Here is a 24,898-nt window from a genome sequence, read left to right on the forward strand (position 1 = left end):
GAATTATGTTGGAGGAAAAAAGAAATCCCTAGAATACGTTTCATTTTTTTGAGTTGGCCCAACCTCCCGCCAAAATTTTACTGAGAATCGCCCTTAAATGTCACATGATTTATATTGACAAATCACAACTCCGAATTATTTGAATAGCAACCAATCACAATTTAATTAAGCGGAAATTTTCCCTAGGGAAAATTTCCGATATAATTTACCTAGGGAAAAGTTTTTTCAGGCGATTCTCTTCCGAATATACCTCGGGACAGATATATATCGCCAGAAATTTTTTCTTGCAGTCCAACACTCGTGTGTGTCGCTCAAAATTACCCTCGGGCTAGCGCCCTCGTGTAATTTTCTTGCTACAAACACTCGTGTGTCAGGACTGCTCGAAAAAATTTCCGGCAATATATCTGGCCCTTGGTATATTATATATGAGAACTGTTGAGTTTACTTACGTAATACAAAATAATTATTACTCTCGTGTCAAAAATGGATTACTCCCTAGGATTTAGGGATATTCGTTACTAGGTTGCCATAAATTTGGTTAGGTTGGAGGCTATGTGGTTTCTGGTGACAAACAAAAGATATCCCAAAATGTAAGACAGCAAATTAATTGTAACAGTTGCAAATGACTAATTTCTCGCTAAGTGATAGATGATTTTTCGTTTCACAATCAATTTTGGTTACTGGCGGCATATTTATTTGGATTTAATCTCTCAATTCAATGTAACCAACCTTAGGCATTCAAAATAACTTTTGAAAATTCTAGTTACACACAACATGAAAAACGTTATTTCCCTAAAAGTTCGAATTCTAGGGAGTAATCCATTTTTGACACGAGATGTACAAAATGTGGTAGCTACCATATCACACCTTTTGAGTGAAATAATAAAATGAGAACAAAAAAACACGATGAATTACGACCAAAACGTCTGTCAACAGTTTTCTTTCATAACCCCACTTTTTTCTGACATTTGCAGTTTGCAGACGCACTAAAAACAAAAGTTGGCGACGTTGTCGGTTGTATTTTCGAAGTAGAATGCAGTGTTGGTGGATTTTTGATTTTGAAACAGATTATATTTAAATTGACGTTGAAAGTAGGCACAAAAGTAAAAACTACAAAGTGAAAAACTGAATTTTTTGTCTTTCCTTTCGTTCGGTTGGCAACATTGCGACGAAACGTCAAGGAAGGAAACGTCAATTCGTCAATCCATATGTCAATATCGTCAATGTCAACACAGTAGAGTACTTTTTTATTTATAATTAACGCGCGGAAAAAATCGACCGTAGTATTTAGTGAATATTTGATAGTATGACGGAGAATGCGACACCTTCTCTGAGCCAATACTTCGGCTCCAGCGACGCCACTGACGAAACATCCAAGACAATAGACCTGTCCGAAGAACTAAGCGAAGCTTCCATTAAGATAAATGACCTAAAACTAGATGACAATCTCACAAGTGCTAACAAAAACGAACCCGAAGTATGTAGAATATTCGCCGAAACACCGCCGCAGCCCAAAGATCAGACGACTTCGTTTTTCGACTTGATCGGAAACAATCACAACGTGGCCTCCAACGGCTTGATTTCCGATCTCGAAATTACACCAAACAACGACGTAAGTACATATGGCTTGGTTAGGGAGAGTGATTGATGGGTTTTGTAGGATGGGTATTGCCCCAGAGTGGCGCTGGGGTCAGAGGCTGACAGGAGGCGGGACGCGTGGATACCCAGCGAGAAGACGCGGCAGTGTTTGATAGCGTGTTCGACGGCGGCACCCGGAACTTATTTTCCAGAGAGAGAACTCCTCACGATGCCTGGGGTCCTTTTAGAAGAAGACTTGGTAAGAAGACAAATAATACCATTGTATCAACTTTGTATTACAAAAAAAATTGTTTCAAGGGAGACAACATTGCAGAAGCTGTTACGCTATGCTTAGGGGAGGCGGAGGCAGCCCAGAGGAGTGTTTTAACAGAAAGCGATGTAACACAAGACGAGCGAGGGTTGAGAGAACTAGTCCAAGCCGGTTCTTACAGGTAATACATTTTTTGAGCCATACAAACATAGACTACTAAAAATTGTAAATGATAGATCGGCCATTAATTTAACTGCGAGACTCCTAACCATATATGGGCAAGGTCGGGGTCGCGCCGGTCATCCTAGCAAACATTCACCCCATTCATTGCAATTGTGGTTCACGAGAATCGCCCTTTTAGTCAAAACGAAAGCCTTCGGAGTTGCTCAATCAGAGGCTGCGCCGTTCGGACAGCTCGATAAACCGGACGTTTTTTATCAAGTGAGGACCCCGTATCAATTTTCTTGTACGATCTACCAACTGAAACATTTTAGTTTTATCCTGAAATGTATGGGGGACGTCCCGGTTCCATCGCTTCGTTCTCGTTTCGGCTGTTATTAAGCGAACTGCCGATGCATTGTGGCAAACCCAAAGATTCTTTAACTAAATTATACCATATAAAGTCCACAATCAAGCAGGTACAACTTAGAGACAACAAAGATATAACATTTTTTAAATGTCTTTTCTTCAGATGTTAGATAATTTGAAACAAGGCCTGTGTGAAGACGGCAGTCCGATGGAGATCAGCGAATCAGACCGTGCCGATTCCATCCGACTCTGGGTCGGTCGAGAGACCCGAGTTTTACATTCTATAGTGAATTGCGCTCTCGCCTTGAAGGACTACGAGTTGGCGATGGTCATTATGGAAGAGCTTTGTCACAGGTATGTTTGGAAAAAAATACAAAATAACACCCACCTCGTTTGCGTATATGCAGGAATGGTACGACACGCCACATGTTGTATTCGGCTTTGGGTAGACTGCGTTTGCAAGTGGGCGATGTGGCAGGGGCCGAGACCTGTTTCGACGAGGCGAGAGCACTCAGAGGGAACGTCATGGACATGAGGGAGTACGTCGACCGTGGACTCCTCGCCGTGGCTCAAAATTCCTTCGACGAGGCGTATATTTTCTTCCAACAGGCCAGTCTTTTAGAGCCCACTAACGTAATGGTAAAAATTCAACATCATCTCTTCTATAATTTTATGCCAACCAACATGATCTCAATTTTTGCATTTAAAAATATCGATTTCTTTTAACCACTTTTGATGATTTTAGTTTTGTCTTTCTAAAACAAATTTAGCCTCATCATATTTTGCACAACTTCTTATTCATTTTACATTTTTTGACTGGCAACAAGTAACTTGAGTTCAACAGGATCGTATTAAACCCAAATAAGGTATCCAATTATCCATGTTCCATTGAATATAACCACATATTTTTGAGTGCTTGACAATGCACGAATTTTAATAAATTTCAGTTGATCTCCGCTGTATTGTACTGCTAACAACCATGTTGATTATATACTATTGTGTATATTTAGCCAACATCTTCAAATGACAAAGTTTAGTTAGGTTACGTCAAGTGCCATCTGTATTTCCCCCAATTGTTCGTTGCAGATTTTGAACAACATGGGCGTTTGTCTTTTATACGGAGGCCACCTGAAGGAAGCCATCAAGGTTCTGGAAAGTGCCATCGAGTCGAATCCCGTACACGCCTTGCACGAGTCGTTACTCTTGAATTTGTGTACTTTATACGACATGGAATCGTCGAAGGGTCGCATGAAGAAGTTTGCCCTTTTGAGACAGATATCTAGGTACCAAGCTGACGCACCCACGACAATTCTCGAAAAACTTTACGGATAATTTGGTTGCTTTTGTTTTTGTTATCTGTGATTACTCGCGTTTAGTTGACTTGTTTTAATTTATTTTAGTACAATTTGAAAACATTACTGATGCGTTTATTCGGAACGGAATTGCATTTGATTTGTAGTCGTGACAGGCGTCAATTTCAAAATTTTCGGAAAAATTCGCGTTCTAAGAAACGAGTTTAAACTTTACAAATGTCCATCCAGTATCGGAGGCCTAAACAAAATAATTCGACATATGAAAAAATGGCCAAAATGATCATTATTGTCATAGCATTCATCACATTTCACTTGTCAGACATCACTTTACACAACAATGATCCAAGTGCCTTAAAGAAGTCGTGGAGAAGGCATCAAATTTGATTTGTGGTTTTTCATTGGGTTAAATAGTAGAAAAAGAAAGTGTGCACGAGTGGTTTGAATTTTCACTTCCTGTTTCTTAATCTCCAGTATTAAATGTTGCCACTAAGAGAATCGTTAAATAGTACAAAGAAGCTGTTTGTAGCGTAGTCGAGATAAGATGGTTGTGGAGGCACAATAAAGTAGAGATTAGGGTGTTAAAGTTAAGGAATGTACAATAAAAAAAAATGATGTTCAAGCTTCGTTTATGTAGTAAAAGCAAAATTTCAAATCATGCGCCAAAACTGCTATATCGTTTTAGCGCGAAATTTGAAACGCACGTGTTTGCCAAAGTCAAATAACACTCGAGATGCATTTCAGGATTAGCAAAGAATAGGTTGTTTGTCAACTTCATCATCATTGAAATATTTTCCGAAAACGGCTCATCCTTGATAAAAATCGCTCCAAAACTAAAGCCTGTGTGTTACGCCGCTAGCTTTATAAATCCTAAGCAATGTTTTCATTCAACTAGATTTGTTGAGTTATAAAAACAAATTTATTTATTAACGCAGTTTCAAGAACTGTTCCCTGAAACTCACTATTTATTACAACTGCAATTCAATAAATGTCTACACAATGAACACGTCGTGTTTAATGAGAGGGTACTGACTGAGTCTTCCCAAACTTCTTCTCCCACAACTTGATGTACTCCCTTTTCCTTTGCTCACGTCTGGCAAAATACTCTGGATACTGCGCCTTCTCTAAGGGGTGCCAATAGTCAACGACCCAGTCTGGCGGGATGACTTCACGCTGATAAGCGACGCCCCCGGGGGAGTCCGGGACTAAAGAACAACGCGATTAGTCAAGAAATTATGGAGGAAGTGTCACATACATTTCCTGGGGTGCCAGTGTTGGTTGTCGAACAACTCTTGTTCTCCTTGCGTTATCAGTTCTTTGGCGATTCTCATGTCTTTAACATCCTTGTTCTGGTCGAAGCGTTCTCTCATGAGAACGGCGTAGTACCTGTAGATTTCTCTACAAGCAACGAAGGGTTATGTAAGAGCACTACTTGACAACGGGAGATGTACCTTCTGTCGTACCACGCCTCGAGGCATCTCAGGGCCCTCTTGTACAAGCTCTGGACTTTTCGCGTGTGGGAGACGAGTCCCGTGGGCACAGACATCACTATTATCCTTAATTCCGATAACCGTAAATCAGCTGTCAAACGTCAAATCACAGTGTTGACAAAAACAAAATTATGAAGACGCAAGCGAAGCCGTAGGAAACTCGTCGATTGTTACTTAAAAATCAGAGTAACTTGTCGCGAGGAGCTGTAGATCGGTGGTGCGAACTTGAAAATTCGTATTTTCGCGATAGGGGTGTCGAGTGCGACTTCGACCAGGTTGGTCAGGTTGGTAGCGCTGCGCATGTGCAAGTTTGACGTTTGTTCTGTGATCCAGCGGAAGAAGTGTTGTGTTCCATAAATACTAGTGTATAAACGTAATCGTAATTATTTAGTAAATAATTGTCATTTGTAGAGGCCCCAGTGAGAATGAGCGACAAGAAAGGTAAGTTGGATGGTCTGGTGCGGAGAACGGGTGTTACGTAGTCGCCCCCTTGAGAGCCTCCAAGGGCCCCGCGCTTCGATCTCAGTGCAGTTTTTTCACAATAAAGCGATTTAGTCGAGTTGCGGGGGCAGATTTGGGCATAAAAATTGCATAATTCGTGCAGGATGTTCCAATCAATACTAACAGTTAGGTTATCTTTGTCTGAATCAGGTAACTTACATGTTCTTGCTCATTCTGTTCCCATGCCTTTTTAATAGCCTTGTCCTACATTGCAAAATACTGCAGTACCTATATGTTAGGGATTTTAATAAAATGAATGTGATTTAGGGCGATTTACATGATGACAATGTGTTACTTCCAGCGCCCGGTTTAGTATCAGCTGAGGAGGACCCTAGCCCGGCTCCGGATCTCGGACTGCAAAGAATACAGTACATATTTATTTTCATGTGTTTTAAACAGTGGCTGATGCTTGTTGGTTATACCCGCTCAACGATTTTACCTTCACTAGATTTTTGGTTGGGATTGCATACAACACTGCATTCTTTTACCGTACAGCCACTCTTTGCTCTCTATTCACATCTTTTCGCGCGACAATGCAGTGTTGTAACAATTACTGTAGCTGAAGATGTAAAAATTCTCAGTGGTCCAACATTAGACATTTGTGGTCTATTCACTGCATGATGAAGTCCAAAAAACATGCAACACGCACTCGGCCCCCACGATCCGTCGTCGACGACTACATGCGACCCACGCACGCATCATTTTCATATTTCAATTTGCATCCCACGACGGAAATCGCTCGAGTCGCATTGAAAAGGTGAAAAGAGGAAAAAATGGCCGCCCCAAGAATGTAAATGTCGCCCAAATTGCGTGTGGAAGTCGTTATGTTGCGGGACAACTGCAGATAGGAAATTTGCGTTAGAGGTTCGACGTCTATTTGGGTCGGTATTTGTTTAGTTTCTCATTTTACGTCTTTACCTTCCAATCGAGATTTCGCCGTATCAATGCCAATGTCGCGTCATCAAACCTATCACCACAGTTATCACTTTTCTTCGTGCACCTGATAGGTTAATCCGCCACGGCAATTAATTTTGTGACGATAAAAACCGTCGTAAAAGCGATTATAATTTTTTACGGTGTTAATCGTCGGTTTTGATAAATACAGAATGATTGTGTTGTCGAAAAAGCGACAAAACAGCATTAAAAATTCATCAGGCTGGTCAAGTGACGAGGATTTCAACGTCGGTGATTACGAACTTGAATAGTTATTTTTAATGTCGGAAAGAATGTCGGCGAAAAAAATATTAATGAGAAAGTCGTTAGAGACATGCAACGTGTGCGGAAGGAAGAAAATCGATTACCGGAACGATTCGGTTTCTCGCAATTCCGACTTTTGAAAGTCGGATGAAACTTTTTGCGCCCGTCAAATAATTAAATATTTATATTCGGGGCGTCGCGTCCCGCTTTTATTATTCCATTTCGTCGTTTCGTCGGGACGGTTTTAATTAGCGAGGCGGAAACGGCAAAGTTTTGACGTTCCAGTTTTTTCTGATAAGTTTGTTCTGCTTTTTTGTAATGAAAATCTCGGTAGGATTAGAGGAATGTGGCTCGACTGGAAGAAATTTTTTAGATGAGCCATAACTTTATTGAAAAGTAACTAGAACGTTTACCACGAGCTTTGATTTTATATTAATATCAATCAAGCTTTGATTTTATATTAATATAAAATCAAAGCCACGAGCAAGCCCAAGTTCGGACGTCTCCAACTTAATTATCGCTAATCCTGAATGAAGAAATTAATTCCACATACGAAAGAAGGTTTTAAACTCAATTGATAAATATACATGTACTATTACATAGATTTTGACATTGCAGCTCTTCAATGTGCAACACCAGTTCACACCTTGTTTGGTAGTACTTTTTTCAGAGTACATATGTATTTAAAAAACTAAAAGAATGAACTCTTCACCACGTTTACTAAATATCACTTCCATCTTCACTTCCCCACTTGTGTGATTAACCAATATCGTTTTTTTTTTCACCTCATAGTAGGCGTTAAAGAGTCGATTGTGAATGCACTCTACAGGTTACGGATTACGGATTAGCTGTTTAAATCTTGCGTTTTACACGAGTGGTGCGTCCACAATCGACTCTTCAACGCCTACTGTGAGGTGAAATTTAAAAAAACACCCGATATAAGACTAAACATAGTTTTGAAAAGCTGGATATTTATAACAGGGCTTTTATGCTAAAGGCTGTATGACACGATGCTAAATTTTGTAGAAAATTTGTTAGTAAATGAGAGAGGACCAATGAACGATCAGGATCTGACAAAGACAGACTATGATCCTGATCGTTCATTGGTCCGATCGAGGGTCTCTCCCATTTTCTAACAAATTTACTACGAAATTTAGCATCGTGTCAAACAAGCTTTAGTAATAGACGTTTTGGGATTAAATAAAAAGATGCATAGTAATTTGGCCGACCGGCCGCAATCCGGCCCCTACCTTTTCAGGTACAATTTCAAATCCGCCGCAAAACGGCCATCCATATACAACCCTGCTTAAAATATTACCTGCTAGTGGTAAACTAGGATTTTAAAGCCCCGCAAGATCTTTAACTTAAAGTACCATAAAATTTTACGACCTACAACCAAATTGAAACTACAGTACAGTACAGTACAGGCCAGGCTAAGTACGACCATGGCCGCAATCCGGCCACACCGAGAAGGGGGCCACTTCGTCCAAGAGAGACTACTGCCCTCTTTCTAAATCCAGAGCCCCCAGGTTAAAGACCGACCCTTAAAGATCTGTTTATTTACGTCCATTACCTGTTTCTTTGTTAAGCTGTTTAACTTCATAACGATGTTGCCTATCATAAAACGTTAAGAGTTCTGGGATCACTATAACTGTAGAGTACATAACTACACCTGATCCCGTAAAATAATATTTAGTCATCATTGTTATCTAGATATTTGTCATGGTAAAGTTATTTCGCACTCATGGTTTATCTTTAAATGACATGAACTTCAAAATTTTAATGGGAATATGACAGCTTTGATTTTCTATTGTGAACCTAAAAATACGATGACTTCCGTAGGTCAGATTTATATGATGATGATGATAATAATAATATGAGGATCAGTGGGAAAATCTGAAGACAAACTTAAAAAAAATATATAATTCGACACATAAGTATGTACAGCCATGTTCAGATAAATCTGGGACCATTTTATTTTTCTAGGGTAACGTAGGCTGAACAGTGAACAATATTTCCATGGATTTTTTGCTGCCAGAAAAAATAGCAGATTTCATTTATTTGTCATAATTGACAAATAATTATACTTTTCAGGCAATTTGAAATGATAATAACAATAAATAAATAATAAATAACAACCATTGAATTGTTAATTTTAGCCAAAATATTTTTTTTTTAATAAAATATCAATTAATTAACTGGTCGAAGACAAATTTAAAACCCAAAAAAAAAGTTGTCCCAGATTTATTTTTGAACATGACTACTTACACTATTTATTTATTGGTGTATTTAGAAGACGTGTTTTAGGTGTGAAATTTCCCCAACATACATTTAAGCAGTATTTAGTAGTAAAGTCGATGTAATACCCCAAGGCAGTAAAATATCCTTGTCTAACATAAGAATTTTGGATGAAACGGAAAACTATTTAAAAAAAACGTATCTCTTGTAGAGGCATTTTCATATTTGGTGGCGGAAACAAAAGACTGAGAAATGTCACAAAAATGTATTGTCAGTGTCAAATTTCTCATAAACGCCGTAAAAGGGAATGTCTAGGTAAATTTAAATTTTCGCTAAATAGATTGAAAAAACAAATTCTAAGGAAACCAGTTTTTGTCAGTGCTTCAAAAGGAAAAGTTATTCTCATATAATCAAACGTATTACAAATTATTTCTCTAGTTCGACGATGAATAACTTTCTTATTGCCAATTTGACAGTAATAAATTGGGTAAATATACGTATACTCCGTCCAGCGAGAGATTGGGAGATTTTAAATTGTAGACCCAACACTACAAAATGCACTAGAATACATTAACTAGAGCATAATTTCAGGGCAAAAAATGTTACTGCTTGAAGGTAAATAAATAAATCATTTACGCTAGGTAGTATTTTCTCTGCGTAGAATTAGTGATTTTTATGTCAACCAATCTCTCACTGGACAAACTATAGTAAAGTATTTTACTGTGCAAACGAAATGTATCTACGGTAATCGTAGAGGACTGTAATGTATTTTTTATTTGCGTTTGTAACAGAGCTGTTACGATACCAAAAACAGTAGCATAACAGCTGAAACCGGTTCCATAATAGATTTATCGTGTTTTTCTAAATTTCATATCGGTAGGCGTTGAAGAGTCGATTATACTATTCGTTTATTAAACTCCCGCACTGTCAGTGTCAAATTTCTGACTTTTTGTTGGAGTGTACCTATGCTGACATACATTTTCAGTTGCCTGTACACAAAATCTAGTTATAAAAACATCAACAAGAAAAGTTTGGTTATGTTTCTTCTTTCCAAACAAAGATTGACAATACCCTGCTTTTCTCTGGCCGTTAACAGTATTCTTTTACGTTTCATATCTTCGTCTTGTTCAGCCATTTCATGTAAGTAATATCGGGCCTTCAAATAAATATACAGGATGGTCCCGATATAACCTGCCAAAAAAATTCTGGGTCATCAGAAAGATCTAACAAGTCCGAAAAACCCCTTTTCATTAGATCCAAAATAATGGGGATAAATTAACCCCTAACCACACCCATTCGACGCTGCTGACCACAAAAATACGTACCTACTCAGGAATTAATTGTTGGTGTTTGTAAGGATGGCAGTATCTAAGCAACATAGGTACCTAAATCGTTTATGACAAATCTCAAATCTGACAAACTAAATCAAATTAATGACATTTATTGAAAACGTTCACTGTGTGCGTTAATTCACCATCTTATTTAGGTACAAAGCTGATTTTGTAACCTGAGATAAATAAAGTGGTGTTCCTCAATGTGTAAATAAATGTAGAGGTAGTGTATACAAAATTGTGGAAGAACTGTGTAATAAGAGTATCGTCTTAATTGTGGTTAAACAGCCAAAATAATGTATTGAATAAATTTGTTAACATTTTACATATTCGTACTTTCAACTCTAACTGAGAATATCTATTAACTATTGAAAGTTAACTGTAAACAAGACTAGAAAAATTATTTTGTAATAAATGTTTTGTGTGCCTTCCGTTGGCATTTATGCACATTTGAGTACGCCGCGCCGGTATAGTGTTCCCATTTATAATTTGGTTTTACTACCAGTCCTGTTGTCAGGGAGTTAAATACCCCGACAATAGGCAACTACCGCCATAACTCCTAGGACTGTAAAAGAAGGTCTCTTCTCTGTTGTCTGACCAGGCTACAATATCTTCACGTCTATTGCCAAAGCCACTACCTCAGCTCCTAATAATTACATTGCACTGCCATAAAACGAAATTATAAATGGGAAAACTATACCAATTTTCATTCAACAGAATTCAGCATTTCTGGGTTTTTACAAATCTGGCTCGCGGCGTCTGTTACGCGTTTCTGGAGTTGGCGTTTTGTATTTATTTCAACTTCGTATTCCAAATCGTTCGTGTGGCTCCAAAAATTAAAATCCAGAGGGGTTAAATGGAGGATCGGGAACGCCATCGTATTGAATCAGTCAGTACCAGCCTCACATAAATGGAGATGTAGCTCCACAAAAGTACAACGGGACGGAAGGACTCCTTCAGGAAAACGCTCGCTATATAGTCGCCTTGCGGCTCTTGAATTACCACGTGCTTTGCCATAGAGTAAATGCAAATCGGCGTATTCTTGTTTTGTGAATTTCATAACTTTTTGAAGGATTCACAAATTTAAAATTAAACTTGACAAATGTCATCGGTGTTACAGGTACCGTTGCTAAAGAAGTTGCAGCCAAGCAACCAGAATTACCTTTTTAAAACCGATTAACTCATTAGCGTACAGCAAATTTTGATCAAATTTTCAATAATTTTTATCTCGAAAACGAAAAGACTTTTCTTAGAAACATTTTTTGTGTATGAGTTCTACTCATCATCACCTATTACTGGATTTCTTCTGGCAGGTTATATCGGGACCATCCTGTATATATTTGGAGTAGGTGGAGGCAACATTCTATAGTCCAATTTTTACCCTTTTGTGATGACGTCATTATCTAGTAACTTCACGTATGTTTGAGCTAGGATCAGAAACAAATTTGAATTCATCATAAATAACTATAATGTTTCAGGTTTGTTGACACTTGCTTCGAAAAGGTTATGTTTGTAATCAATGTAATAAGTGAAAGAAATTGAAAATTGCCAAATTGACAGGAGCATAAAATAACCTCAAAGAAACCAACAATAAATAAACGTGCCTTTTTTTCGTTTTTTTCTGTCTCTGTCGTTTTAATAAAGAGAAAGCGAGGAAAGAAATCGTGACGTCATCTCAAAAGGGTAAAAATTGGACTATAATTCTGTTAATAGTGTAAAGTAATTTTTGTAGGTAACCAATTATTCTCCGGAGTTACGCAGGTTACATAGTCAGCTTTTTCCCAATTTCATATTGTCATATTCCGTGGAGGGGGAATAGGGAAAATGCACTAAAAAAATTAAAAATATTTTCTAACCTAATTTTATTTCGTTAAAATGTCAGCTGTTTCTTGTGTCATTTACTACGCTGGAAAAATCTTGCAAACAATAAAATTTCCATAGGTTGCTCTAAATATAAATTTATTTGAAGGCCCGTTACTTTGAATGAAAGAAAGCGAATTTATTAAACTTAACTTCAAATTTGAAATTTCAAATTTTTGCGCCAACGTTAAAGTAAAAATTACTAGTCTCAGAACGGCAGTGCCGCAACTTGCAAACACTTTGACAGTGCGGGAGTTTAGTAAATGGATAGTACAGGTTACGGATCACGGATCAGCTGTTTGAATCTTACATTTTACACCAGTGGTGCGTTTACAGTCGACTCTCCAACGCCTACTACGAGGTGAAATTTAAAAAAACACCCGATGCAATTTACGGTTATCATGTTGGTACTGCCGGAATCCTCCAAAGTCTAGAGGATTCTGGCAACGTCAGCCAATACACGCGAATATCTCCAAAGTCGACAAGTGTTTTTGACAACCAACATAAAATTCCCCAGAATGTTAAAATTCTTACTTTTGATTTAAAAATGGCTCAAAAGGTGCAAAATACAAAAAATAGTATAAAAAACTCATTCCATAAGGCGTTTATTCCATTCGTCTTTTATAAAACTCGCGCTTCGCGACTCGTTTTATAAACTTGGACTCATGAAATAAACACTTCCTTATGAAACTCTTTTTTCATCGTATCATTAACTATTATGTTCACTTTATGTTACACATTTATCGTCAATTACCATAATATTCGAATAACTCAACTACCTTAGTTACTTATAATACGTTAGTTACTAATAATAATACATTACACTCATAGTACAGTTAGGGCCACGGAATTTCGTCAATTATTTTACTGTCAATTCGAAAAAACTTGTGTAGCCTAAGACTGACATTCAAAATTTTTGTGACAGCAATTCTGTCACGCACAATAAAAATCAAAATGCCACCAGTAACATTTTTGACATCCATGTTAAAAATTCTAATGTGGGGTTAGAAATATATAAAACCTGTTTTACAGCTAATGTCATTTGAATGACAACGACTGACGAAATTCCGTGGTTGTAACTGTACGTTAGATACAATGATACGATAAAGCTTTGAATATGACTTCGAGTCATATTCTCGGACGTTGCTATGAGGTTCGCAACGGCGCGGCATCAATATTATTATATAAACATTATTCTCGTTACACGATGCGATCCAAAAGTCTTTCTATCAAGTGAGCCATGACATTATTCTTATTCACCATAAAATAAAAAATTGTCAAATTAAAAAAAAATCAAAGTAACGGACAGGCTAATAATAGTACAGAGCGCCCAGAAATGTGGTAGCAACTTTTACACAAAGTGTCACAAGATGGCACTTTCGAAAAGCCAAATTTGTTCAATCTTGCAACATTCAATTTTTGAATTTTTTCAAAAGAATAAGTTTTCCAAACAATTTTTATCCCCGATTTGTGCACTAAAATTTGTCGAGATGTTGCTCGAAGGATTCAGTTATGCATTGAGCATAATGGTGGTCAATTTGAACATTTTCAATAAAATTTAAATTTGAATGTTTTACATTTGACAATTCTTGACATTTATTTATCTCAATTTAGATAGCGGCGTTGCCATGCATAAAAAAGGTCTCTGTAAAAAAGTGTCATCTTGCGGGACCAATCGAAAAACTTGCTACCACATTTCTGGGCGCTCTGTATATTATACACCAAGGTGAAGAAGTTCATGTTTATAGCCAGAGCGCCAAGATTAGAGCCCGAGGCGTGCCGAGGGTTCTAAGGCGCGAAGGCTATAAGGGACTTCTTCACCGTGGTTTATATACTATTTTTTCCACTACTAGATACGTTAAAACCCTTTCGGATAATAATTATTAATAAAATGATTTTGTCCGATGCGACGATCCGAGTTTTCATTTTTTAACGGTTGCTATGAAAATCGTCTACGTTAACCAATGAAATCAACGAAAATTTTTCGTTGCTAGGTGACGGCTCTTCATTGTTCACCTAGGTTAATAATGAAAATGGGAGAGAAATTCTACTTCTGGGGTCGGTTCGAGAGTCAATAATGAAGCCTTCTGAGACTAGTAGTGGAAGAAACATATTTTTAATTTTCAACAGTAATTACTAATTACATAAGTGATGGTAAGTTTTTGATAATTTTAACTAGATGCACGAATCTTTGTTGCTATAGAAATCTCACGAGTGGACGAAGTCCACGAGTGAGATTTCTTAATATAGTATTTTTATCTTCCTAAGGAATTTTGGCTTAAGTCATAAATAAACCGAACAAAGACCCTACTTAAAGAAATTTATTGTGATATTGTACCTGTCAATCACTAGCCGGCCTCGGAGAAAAAAATTACCTGGGGTAGTACTCAAAATATTTGTCGGAGACCCTCTAGTGATTGACAGGCACAATATGACAATAAATGTCTTTAAGTAGGGTCTTTGTTCGGTTTATTTAGGGTTTAAGTCAGAATTCCTTAGGAAGTTACAAGCACTATAGCAACAAAGATGAGTCTCCATAATGGCGATGGTGCTAAATTTTTAATGTTTATATTAAGACAAATGGCTGCGCTAACTTAACAAAGATAAAATTGTCACTTATAATTACACGAGAGCTTTTTTTTGTCGAAGTAAACTTGAGAATGAAAAAACTGCCAGAAAAAAATACTCGTCCTACGGACTCGTAATCTTTTCAGAGGCAGTTTTTTTCGTTAAATTGCCAGACAAGAAAACTCCAATTATAAATGTCAAGTTTACTTCGACCCAAAAAAAAAGCTTGAGTGTAATTCGGTAAGACAATTTAATGAATACTATCTACTAGAGAATCAGACGCTTTCAAACGTTAGGTTCCGTTTTGTCGCTGGAAAAGTTAAGGTAAACTTTTTGCGCTGTGATAATGACAAAAACACCGCTGCTTATGGGATTTTTAGTGTATGAATTAAATTGTCGCGGTAATTAGCTACTAGCAAATAGTCATTTAAATACGCGCCAAATATGCTGCAGCCCAACGACATTCGTTTCCACTGTCATGGCTCACTTGATAGAAAGACTTTCGGAGCGCTCGGTATTAATAGCTATTTTTCATCTGAAGTTGCTTAATTTATGTCCAGTATTGCATAAAATAAAAAGAAGAAAGTCAAAGCACATTTTTTCGAAGGATATTAACGCTAATCACCATAATTACTTCTAACATATCTCTTGGTATTTTCAAAAACGTTCGATAAATCGTTGATACAGATAAAAATATGAACAAGTTATAAAATTTAATTTTATCGATCAACGTTTCACGTGGATTCCTTGAAGCGCTACTCAACGCCTCGCAAAAACCCTTTTTGGGTCAAGTTTGACGTCGACTTGTCAGTCGAAAAGGCAAATGTCGCAATTATGCGCTTTTGAATAATTCAGGTCGAGCAAAATCGATGTGGGACCAGTCGCCGTTCGTCCGTCATTAAACGATTATTAATTCAGGGGCCGATTGTGGAGTTACATATTTTTTGTTGTGTGTGGGTGTAGGGTGGTAACTGGATTCACCCGGTGTTTGCTACAATGTTGGCTAAAACCGCTGCAGCACCTCTACGTCGCTAATATATCGTAAAATCCTCTTTACCTATCAAATTATCGCCGATTCTCGACGAACGAAACACAAACACGCACACCGAAAGAGAGGAAAGATAGTTTGATAGGTGGAGCGTACTCTGCCACAGGTCTACGGGATTTTGTACTTAAAATGTTTGAATTACCTTATTAATAATATGTGACTAATCTAGACTAAGTAATTTTTTTGATAGAAGATAGATTTCATTTTTTATTTACTTGTGCATGGTGCTAGGGTATATTGGTTTTTTCGTCGCAAAGATCAGACAAAGCAATGTACCACAACACTCAGTCTAATGAAAATTTTATTTTTGCATGTTTTATAGTGTACATAGAGCATGTAGATATTTTCAATACCCATCTCTCGGTGTCGAACGATAGCGAATACAGGGTTTTACAGTTTTTGACAAACAAAAAAATCTGTATTCCGAAACGGTTAGAAAAAACGCGTTGGTCTTACTAACTACTTGCTAATTTCTCCTCAGATCCCAGCTTTTAAAAATTGAAAATAACAATTATTAAGCTTGTTTTTTAGATATTTAGCATGCGATCGAACAGTTTCAGCAGGAACGTCCCAAATGATGGGACGTCTGGTGAAACTGTGTACATTTTTATTTTTGCATGTCCATTTTTTTCAGTACTTTTGCTGAAAATACATTTCAATAGAAATTGGTCGAGATGTATTTTCATTTTTATTTAAGTATCTTTATAAGTACTTCAGTTTGCATGGTTTATGCACAACGGATTCATTTTGCATTTGGTCTTTCATTAAAAAAAGAAGAATTTTTAAATGGTCTCTCAATTAAATAGTCTAGACACTGGGCGAGATTCAAATATTGTATCTCACAGTTGGACAGTCAACGAGTTCAACCCTGGCGTATCGGGCGCTTTGCCTCTCACTTCTTTATCGCACGAATTGAAGTTTTGCAAGTCGTTTTATACAAATTTGCAAACAAACAAAATTGTGAAGGAAAATATTTTTCGTCGACCAATGCAGAGTGAATGCGACGACGCATGCTTTCGAAAAGTAATATATTTTTTATTATGAATACGACTACCGAAAAATCTAAATGTAAATACTAGCGATAGGAGTATTTTGTATTAACCTAGTCCAAAATACGATCTGGAAAATTTGTGCAAAAATATTCACGTCGCCACCTTAAAACAAAAAAAAAAAAAAATATTTTTGCATATCTTTCGAGCACTGAATGTTTCTTTATATTCATGAAACGGGTAACGTCACAAATTTTCAGTGTTTTCAACTAATCAATCTTTTCTTAAATATGAATTTTTTTTTTTGTTACTCGTTTCGTTTTCGCTTCGTTTTCAAATTAGTTGAACGATTAATATTGATTTGCAAAATTAAACCAAAAATAAAATTAATCCAATTCACAAATTATCAATTTGGTTTGGTTTTTTTTTTTTTGATTCGCCAAAACAGATGGACGTTAAAAATATGTCTAATTGAATTTGCAGCTCTCGGGGGTGCGGTTCCCCCACAGTCGTCTGGACCGACGTTTACCCCACAGCCTCCACCGCAGGCTAACCAGTCTGTTCCAACGCCACAGCCCTACGGAGGTAACTATTCCGTACCGGGAGGGAAATTATTACTGCGTTGTGGACATTCCGACGGATTACTGGCCTGCATACAATAATTAATAATAATTAATCCTCAAAGGCGATCATTGTGTGCGGATGTGTGTCTAATAATAGCATCACCTTCGAGTCCAATGATCCTGAAATACAGTGAAATTAATTCGACGTAACCTCACTTTATTATTTTACCTAATGACAAAAGAATGTTTGTTTAATTTGAAGTTAAGAAAGCTTAAACATCGTCGAACCGTTTTTTCTCCACGACCGTTAGTGAATGTAATAATTCCGAAATCATTTTTAATACATAATAGAAAGTAAAAATTCTCACTCTTGAGATTTACTTGATGTTTATTTCCATGTTTACTAAGTTATCAGTTAAGAATTTACAAACGAATTTTGATTATACCAGACTTAAAAAAACCCACAATAAACCTTGAAAATAAAGAATAATACCCATAATGTTGATAACAGTAACATTAGATGGGGCATTAAGTACACTTTTACCGACTGAAATCGAATTAATTCAATTACCTGCGACTGACAGTGACATCGCGTAATGGTAAATCCGATTTACACAAGCAACATGTAAGTGTATGCTTTTTCAGTGTACTTGTTATGGAATGAAAATACAGGCTTATTCTAAATGATTGTAGTCGAAGCAGGCCATGTCCATGTTATGAAATTTTTGCCACTTTCATGCGAACTGTCAATTTTTGTCGCCGGCACTGTCATTTTTTACGTGAAAAGTGCGGTGATGAGACTTTTATTTTTATTTTTTAAATTAACAATTGAATCCAAAAATGTTGCGTTGTTTTGCAACCAATTCTAAAAATATTGAATTGTTTTGCACCCAATTTAATTCCTGTGTGTGAACGGTGTGTACTCACTTATTCGCATCACTTTGATGTTTTTTATACGGAGCGGCAACGGCAACCATAAATTTTACATTCTGTTTTTACGCCTACTTGTCTACAATCATTCAGAATAAGCCTGTATAATAGGTATAATCTGTTTCAAAATCAAAAATCCACCAACACTGCATTCTACCTCGAAAATACAACAGACAACGTCGTCAACTTTTGTTTTTAGTGTGGCTGCAGAAAAAAGTTGGGTTATGAAAGAAAACTGTTGGCAGTCGTTTTGGTCGTAGTTCATCGTGTTTTTTTATTCTCATTTTATTATTTTACTCAAAAGGTATGATATGGTAGCTACCACCTTTTTGCACATAATAATGATTTTGTGTTAGGTAAATAAACTCAACAGTTCAATGTCAAATTTTGGCAGGAGGTTGGGCCAACCCAAAAAATCGAAACTTAATCTAGGGATTTCGTTTTTTCTGCCAACAATTCAACAGGTGGTGGATTTTTGATTTTGAAAGAGATTATATAATCTAGAATAAGCTTCATCTTTTTTGGGGTTGGCCCAAACTCATGCCAAAATAATTATGTACAAAAAGGTCGGAACTACCATATCATACCTTTTGAGTGAAATAATAAAACGTGAATTAAAAAAACACGATGAACTACGATCAAAACGACTGTCAACAGTTTTTTTTTCATAACCACACTTTTTTCTGACACTTGCAGGTACGCTAAAAACAAAAGTTGTCGACGTTGTCGATTGTATTGTCGAGGTAGAATGCAGTGTTGGTGGATTTTTGATTTTGAAACAGATTATAAAGTGGGTACAGGTTGCAAAGACACACTTGTCATTTGCAACAGCACTTTTATGGCATTTGAAATTACTTTAAAACTGTACTTATATGGAAAATATTCAATCCAATCCATGATTTTCTGCTCCCTTTGTGCCTTTATTTGGTTCAGAAATATTGAAAAAATGCTGTTGCAAATGACAAGTGTGTCTTTGCAACCTGTACCCACTTATATTCATTTTCTAAATGCATGAGGGTTGGCCATGACTTTGTTAGAGAATTCATTCTGTATAAACTATGACAGTATAAAATGTCATGTTAAGAGTGAAAACGTCAGTGTGAAAGCACAAACAACAAAATAGATTCGAATTTTATAAAATAAAATGTTTTCATTTTCTGAAGAATCATGTATGTAATTAGGTATATAAAATTCGTAAATTACAATCGTAAATATTACTTCTCTTTGATTTTAGGAGCAATATGTTAAACTTAACTTAGTTTTATCTTCCTCCCATCATATTTCACTATCAGAATCGAATTTTTCATCATCTGATTCTGAATCAGATTCTTGCAGGCTTCTTGGTTTTTCTGTTATAACATCGTTAATTAGACGACGTCCAACTTACAGATCGAAATTACTAATTTATTTCTCAGGACTAGTTACATTAAAAATATCTGTAAATTACCCTTGTTACCAGATCATCATCACTGCTATCTTTCTTCATGTGCTTCTAGTATTTCAAAATGCTATGTCTTGAAACACAACTTGCGGCATCGTGTTGAAGAAAATTTTTACTTGATACCTGACAGTTGACGACAGTTTATATTGTCAAATTTACTGTACTGTGTGAAATGTGTCAAAAAACCATGGCCAACCCTCATGCGTTTAGAAAAAGAATACATTATATCGAGCGATCAAATTAATTTGTAATCGAGTCATGCATGGATTTGAATCCGTATGTCTTTTGCGATTGATATGTCGAGATCTAACCTGTGTTTCAAGCACGGCCTCCTAGATTCATAAGAGACTCGTCTCTTATCCGGCCTGCCGCATTCGTAGTTCTAAGCAGTATTTTTGTTTTATAGGGTGCGCCACAATACGGGGCTTATGTGTTGTACTGGTTGCCTGCCTTGCAGGAAATTATTGTTTTATAGACGTGTTTTCAACATTTTTCAACAGTTTTAACGCACACATACATTTGACACTTTTTCAAAATCTCAAATCAAAAAGTTTTTTATGAACGGTAAATTTAATTTCAGCAATTTTCTTTTTTATAATTTTTTTTATTTGTCTGTGAGTGCAAGTTACAAAAATTTACAATGACAGGAAGTTCTAATTTTTAAATAAGTGTCTTACTCACATTTTACCATGAACAGGACAATGAATTAGTGGATTTCCCGAAAGATTGAGGCCAAGATATTCTTTAAAACAAAATTTATATTTTCCTTTGGAATGCTTGGTAGAATTTCTACTATTATTGAAATTATTGTAAATTGTATAGTTTGCGAACGAGAAATTGGAATTTTAGCTTCTTCACTTGCAATGGGTAGATTGTAAAGATTATAATAATGAAGATTTACCATAGTGTAAGTTTATTTACCTGCTAGTTACTAAAAAGGGATGCCGAATATCAGCAAAATGCAGATGTTTGTTTCTCCTGGAATGAACTGCTCATAGCCGTAAATCTTCATTATTATCTATAATGTTTAATCTTCCCAAAACCCATTGCAAGTGAAGAAGCTAAAATTCCAATTTCTCATTCCCAAACTATACTAGACCCACAAATTGATCATTGGGGTAACTTAGCCTTCCTCTATCTTAGTAATAAATTAATTCCAGTAAAGGGATTTTCTTTTTCGAATTTGAATCTTGTAAATGTGACAAGCAATAATCACATCCATGGATTGCCTCCGTTATTTTCATAATTAAGTAGCCACATAAAAAGCTGTTGCCGCCGTCTCAATTTGAAAATTGGTACTTGGCAAATAAGTAAAGGAAGACAATTTTTCTAGTTTTTCCAGAGAACTATCTTGCAAGGTGACTGAAATATTTACATTGGTCCTTAAATTTTGGAATCTTGGTAAAATTTTACTACATACTTGCATATTCTGCGGCACGCATGATATTACCAGTACGATCTCTCAGTCCTATCTTCCATGCCGCATTTAAAGTGATATCATTGGGTAGATTATGATAAGAAATGTTAACTTTATGTCGTGAACTAATACAACATTTTTTCTTTGTTTGTGGCATTTTTTAAAGTTTCGACAGCACTTAGTTTTTCAAATTGACAATTTATTATATAAAATGTCATTATTCATACGTATTTTTAGTTGCATATACTAATATATGGGTCACATTAAAGTCGCTAGATGGACATACTATACGGGGAATTTTCAAAAACAGACATTTATCGAATGCGACAGGCCGGATAAGAGACGAGTCTCTTATAAATCAAGGAGGCCGTGGTTTCAAGCTGTGTTTATTGGAGCGTGGAGTTCAAGTAACGACATACGATTTCGGATTCATGGATAACTCGATTACAAATTAATTTGATCGCTCTTTATGTACAGTCTGTTTCTCGGTTAGAATGAAAATTCGATCTACTCGTGTGTTCTCACGCTCGCGTTCGGAATCTTCCACTCGTAGATCGAATTTTCATTCTAACCTTGTTACAGAATGTACTACAGCGTGATCAACAATGACTGAGTCTGTTGGCAATGAAACAATTGAAAAGTACTGGTGTTTTTTGTGTCGTAATTGGGACTGTCCAGATTTTTTAACTTGAGACGACATTAAAAACATTTTTGATTATGCCGGTTATGTTTATGCTATTACAAAAATGAACCTTTGATGGTAAATTTCAAATTTGCAAAATTTCATTGTTACCAAAAGATTCCGTCTTCTTAATCACACCGTATTCCAATGAAGTGTTGATAGTTCGTTATAAAACCGAAACACTCATACCAACTTGTTTAAAACTGAAATAAAAATTTCGAGGGTCAGGTCGGAAATTTAAATTCTAAGTTGGCCAGCGTGGTGATGACGCTGACGTAGTGACGTTTGATCAAATTTAAAAACTGTTGGCATTTTGACAGTTTTCACTCCAGAAAAAAAAAACAATTCAGAAATACGTGGTGATATCCCTTGTTTGACTTTTTTTCCTAGTAGTGCCCGGTATACCAACCGGCTCACCATACGTGATACCCGGCCAAACTCAGATATATCCGCAAGGGCCCCCTCCGACCTACGACCAGGCCTTGACACATCCCGCTGCCATAGTAGGTCAACCGGTAAGACTGAAAAAGCTTCACTGTGCCACCCCGCTCTACATCTCTTTCTTTCAGATGTACCATCCGGGCACGATGTATGCCGCCGGTTATCCCACCTACTTAGGGTACCCCACCTACGCCCCCATGCAGTATTATCCGTCTCTAGGCGCTTATTCTTATGCGATGCAGCCGGCGCAGTTGAGGCCCACGATCATGATACCTGTGAGTCGCAGGGCATCCGACCATTCCCGGTTGAGACACGCTTTTATTTTTTCAGAACGGGTACGACGCGGGGGCGAGGTTCGACGGCATAGGTCAGCCGGTGCTTCCCCCGGCCCCGCCCGGCGTGCCACCGTCCGCCGCTCAACTGGCAGCGATGGCGGGCCACCAGGTCGCGCTAGGACAGAAGAAAAACTCATTTTTGGCGGGCGGTTCGGACGGCGGTTACACCTTCTGGTAGGACAGGGGGTTAGGTTTAAGCAATTCAAACTAGGCTAACGAAATTTTTTATTTTATCTAAACGACTGGCGATCCCCAACGGGACCGGTTCAAGTCTTTATATATCATTCGTTTGAAGTACTAAATGTCGAAAGTGAGTCGGTCGTCTTCGGCACTTTTGTACATGAATTGCTGACAACATTAAAGGGAAAAAATCATGAAAAAAATCTTATATAAAAAACAAATAAAATAGGTTATTTTGAAAATGAAAAAAATATTAGAGTACAAGTTAGAGTGATTATAGATGCGGTAATCCGTCATTGTTCGACGATAAACTTACCTTAATCGGAGGCGGCCATCTTGTTGATTCTTTTTTGTCTATGACGTAGGTGATACTATCGAAAAATCAGCCTCAGGTGATGTTTTTGGTAAGTTGCGTTAAATCGTGTAGAGAGGTTACAACTAGTTTTTTTTTTACACTTATTATTGACAAATTCTCTTCATTTCTGTTGAAAAATCTTGAAAACTATATACATATGTAGTGCAATAAACGATATTTCCATGTTTATGTTGTTGACACTGTAACTTATTGTTTAACAGTTTTTGTAAATTTTACTTTTTGTTGAAGAATATTTACGTAAAGTAATACATTTTATAGGCAATAAGTTTGAATTGGTCGAGGGGGCCGCTTCCGAAACGACAGTCGTCGAGGGACATCTTCGTCTCGGACAGCCCCCTCTTCAAGTGATATTTCTTTTATTTTTTAGCGTAGGTAACGGAAGCGGTTTACTTTCTAATACCTATTCTGTTCTATCGGAAAACAACGCGAATCTACGGTGACCGTTCTCGCCTGCCCCCAAATATCGACAAAGAGTGAACATCGGGGGCAGCAAGGACCCGTCACTGCTTGGCGGTCGAATTATGGCAACATTTCCATTTTATCGATAAACAAAATAAAAGAACTATCATAACGACACAGCTTAATGTATATTTACTAGTCAATAACAAATATAAAACAATCGATAGACGATTAAAATATGCTGTCTGTAAATTCGAGAAAATGTAAAAAAAAAAACACCAACAAATTTCTTGTTACTTGCCATAATTTTGTTATACTAATGTTTTGTTGTTACTTGAAACTTTTACAATGAAATTGAACTATTGTGAGACTGTAAAGATCTATTGTGAAAAATGTAATGCTGTAATTGAAAAGTGTTGTGTTCTGATTTCCCCCCTCCCTCACAAGCAGTGTCTGACACTGGCGCCAGCTCGTGGCCCTATACCTAACGAGCTGCCAGTTGTTTCGTGGCGCTGTCTTCGATGTACTCCAATAATCTAACCTGATATTCGGACACCCAATAAACCTAAGCCAAGTACCCACAATTATGTTAACAATAAGCAGTAGCCATAGCCATAAATCATCCAACTGAGGATTCGCTTGAAAGTTTGAAGCAAGCACCGTACTTGAAAAAATCCAAATTAGGGAAAACCCGGCGGATGTAGTTTCTATTCAACACAAAGCAGGTGACTCAGTAATTTTTTAAATTTTTTGGGGTTATTTGATCGATACCTTTTCTTAAAAATTGTAATGTTCCATGCCCCAACTTTGGACAATTAAATATCTTTTTAATTGACTTCACGCAAGTTCAGTGGGATTGAAGATGTAATGAAACGGAGAAGGTGTAAAATTGTGTGACCATATTTTCTTGCAATTTCATCAATCATAAAACTTTTTTCGAAAGAAACTGGTATTTCGGTCCATCGTAAGAAATTCTTTGACGTATTTGCATTTACCAACTGACCATTTCCATTGTGGGTGTAATTATGGGCACTTGCCTTGGGTTTATTGGGTGTCCGAATGTGTAGTGTCCGCTAAAGCAAAAATGCTTCAATTGTCTGCGAAGTTAGAGGTCCCAACAGAAAGCACTACAGCGTGATCAACAATGATTGAGTCTGTTGGCAATGAAAGAATTGAAAAATATTTGGTTTTTTGTCCCGTAATTAGCACTGAACGGATGTTTTAA

At 36.9% G+C, this 24,898-nt stretch overlaps 3 protein-coding genes and 1 long non-coding RNA gene across 7 annotated transcripts; 3 read left to right on the forward strand and 1 right to left on the reverse strand.

The window, feature by feature from the left end:
* The first annotated feature begins 1,119 nt into the window (after positions 1-1,119).
* Positions 1,120-4,691, forward strand: LOC138123914 (trafficking protein particle complex subunit 12). Its single transcript, XM_069038762.1, has 8 exons — positions 1,120-1,612; positions 1,661-1,837; positions 1,897-2,030; positions 2,086-2,290; positions 2,344-2,487; positions 2,541-2,731; positions 2,785-3,016; positions 3,464-4,691. Exons 1-8 carry the CDS (start codon positions 1,307-1,309, stop codon positions 3,707-3,709), a joined length of 1,635 nt encoding a protein of 544 aa, XP_068894863.1. The 5' UTR covers positions 1,120-1,306; the 3' UTR covers positions 3,710-4,691.
* Positions 4,584-5,274, reverse strand: ND-B22 (NADH dehydrogenase (ubiquinone) B22 subunit). The gene is made up of 3 exons (XM_069038773.1): positions 5,139-5,274; positions 4,943-5,085; positions 4,584-4,892 (listed from the first exon to the last, which is right to left on the reverse strand). The coding sequence occupies exons 1-3, from the start codon at positions 5,231-5,233 to the stop codon at positions 4,702-4,704; spliced, it is 429 nt and encodes a 142-aa protein (XP_068894874.1). The 5' UTR covers positions 5,234-5,274; the 3' UTR covers positions 4,584-4,701.
* Positions 5,275-5,457: 183 nt separating this feature from the next.
* LOC138123917 (DAZ-associated protein 2) lies at positions 5,458-24,086 on the forward strand. 4 transcript variants are annotated; one of them, XM_069038769.1, is made up of 5 exons: positions 5,458-5,618; positions 17,393-17,494; positions 22,336-22,457; positions 22,512-22,658; positions 22,714-24,086. In XM_069038769.1, the coding sequence occupies exons 1-5, from the start codon at positions 5,603-5,605 to the stop codon at positions 22,894-22,896; spliced, it is 570 nt and encodes a 189-aa protein (XP_068894870.1). In that variant the 5' UTR covers positions 5,458-5,602; the 3' UTR covers positions 22,897-24,086. The 4 variants fall into 4 exon arrangements, with proteins under 4 accessions (XP_068894870.1, XP_068894869.1, XP_068894871.1 ...); XM_069038768.1 differs by having other exon boundaries at positions 5,460-5,618; positions 22,333-22,457; XM_069038770.1 differs by lacking the exon at positions 17,393-17,494 and having other exon boundaries at positions 5,463-5,618; positions 22,333-22,457.
* Positions 6,062-7,557, forward strand: LOC138123923 (uncharacterized). Its single transcript, XR_011156951.1, has 2 exons — positions 6,062-7,436; positions 7,494-7,557. It is a non-coding gene; the product is annotated as an uncharacterized lncRNA (long non-coding RNA).
* Positions 24,087-24,898: the final 812 nt, after the last annotated feature.

Source organism: Tenebrio molitor, chromosome 2 (genome assembly GCF_963966145.1).
Source record: "Tenebrio molitor chromosome 2, icTenMoli1.1, whole genome shotgun sequence".
Lineage (NCBI taxonomy): Eukaryota > Metazoa > Arthropoda > Insecta > Coleoptera > Tenebrionidae > Tenebrio > Tenebrio molitor.

Bases quoted from the DNA above. Each gene is read 5' to 3' on its own strand.
- LOC138123914 (XM_069038762.1), top strand. From the start codon at position 1,307: ATGACGGAGAATGCGACACCTTCTCTGAGCCAATACTTCGGCTCCAGC. The intron at 1,613-1,660 runs GTAAGTACATAT...TGGGTTTTGTAG, and splicing joins AAATTACACCAAACAACGAC to GATGGGTATTGCCCCAGAGT. The intron at 2,732-2,784 runs GTATGTTTGGAA...GCGTATATGCAG, and splicing joins ATGGAAGAGCTTTGTCACAG to GAATGGTACGACACGCCACA.
- ND-B22 (XM_069038773.1), bottom strand. From the start codon at position 5,233: ATGTCTGTGCCCACGGGACTCGTCTCCCACACGCGAAAAGTCCAGAGC. The intron at 5,086-5,138 runs GTACATCTCCCG...CGTTGCTTGTAG, and splicing joins GAGGCGTGGTACGACAGAAG to AGAAATCTACAGGTACTACG. The intron at 4,893-4,942 runs GTATGTGACACT...GTTGTTCTTTAG, and splicing joins ACACTGGCACCCCAGGAAAT to TCCCGGACTCCCCCGGGGGC.
- LOC138123917 (XM_069038768.1), top strand. The intron at 17,495-22,332 runs GTAACTATTCCG...TTTTTTTCCTAG, and splicing joins AACGCCACAGCCCTACGGAG to TAGTGCCCGGTATACCAACC. The intron at 22,458-22,511 runs GTAAGACTGAAA...TCTTTCTTTCAG, and splicing joins CTGCCATAGTAGGTCAACCG to ATGTACCATCCGGGCACGAT.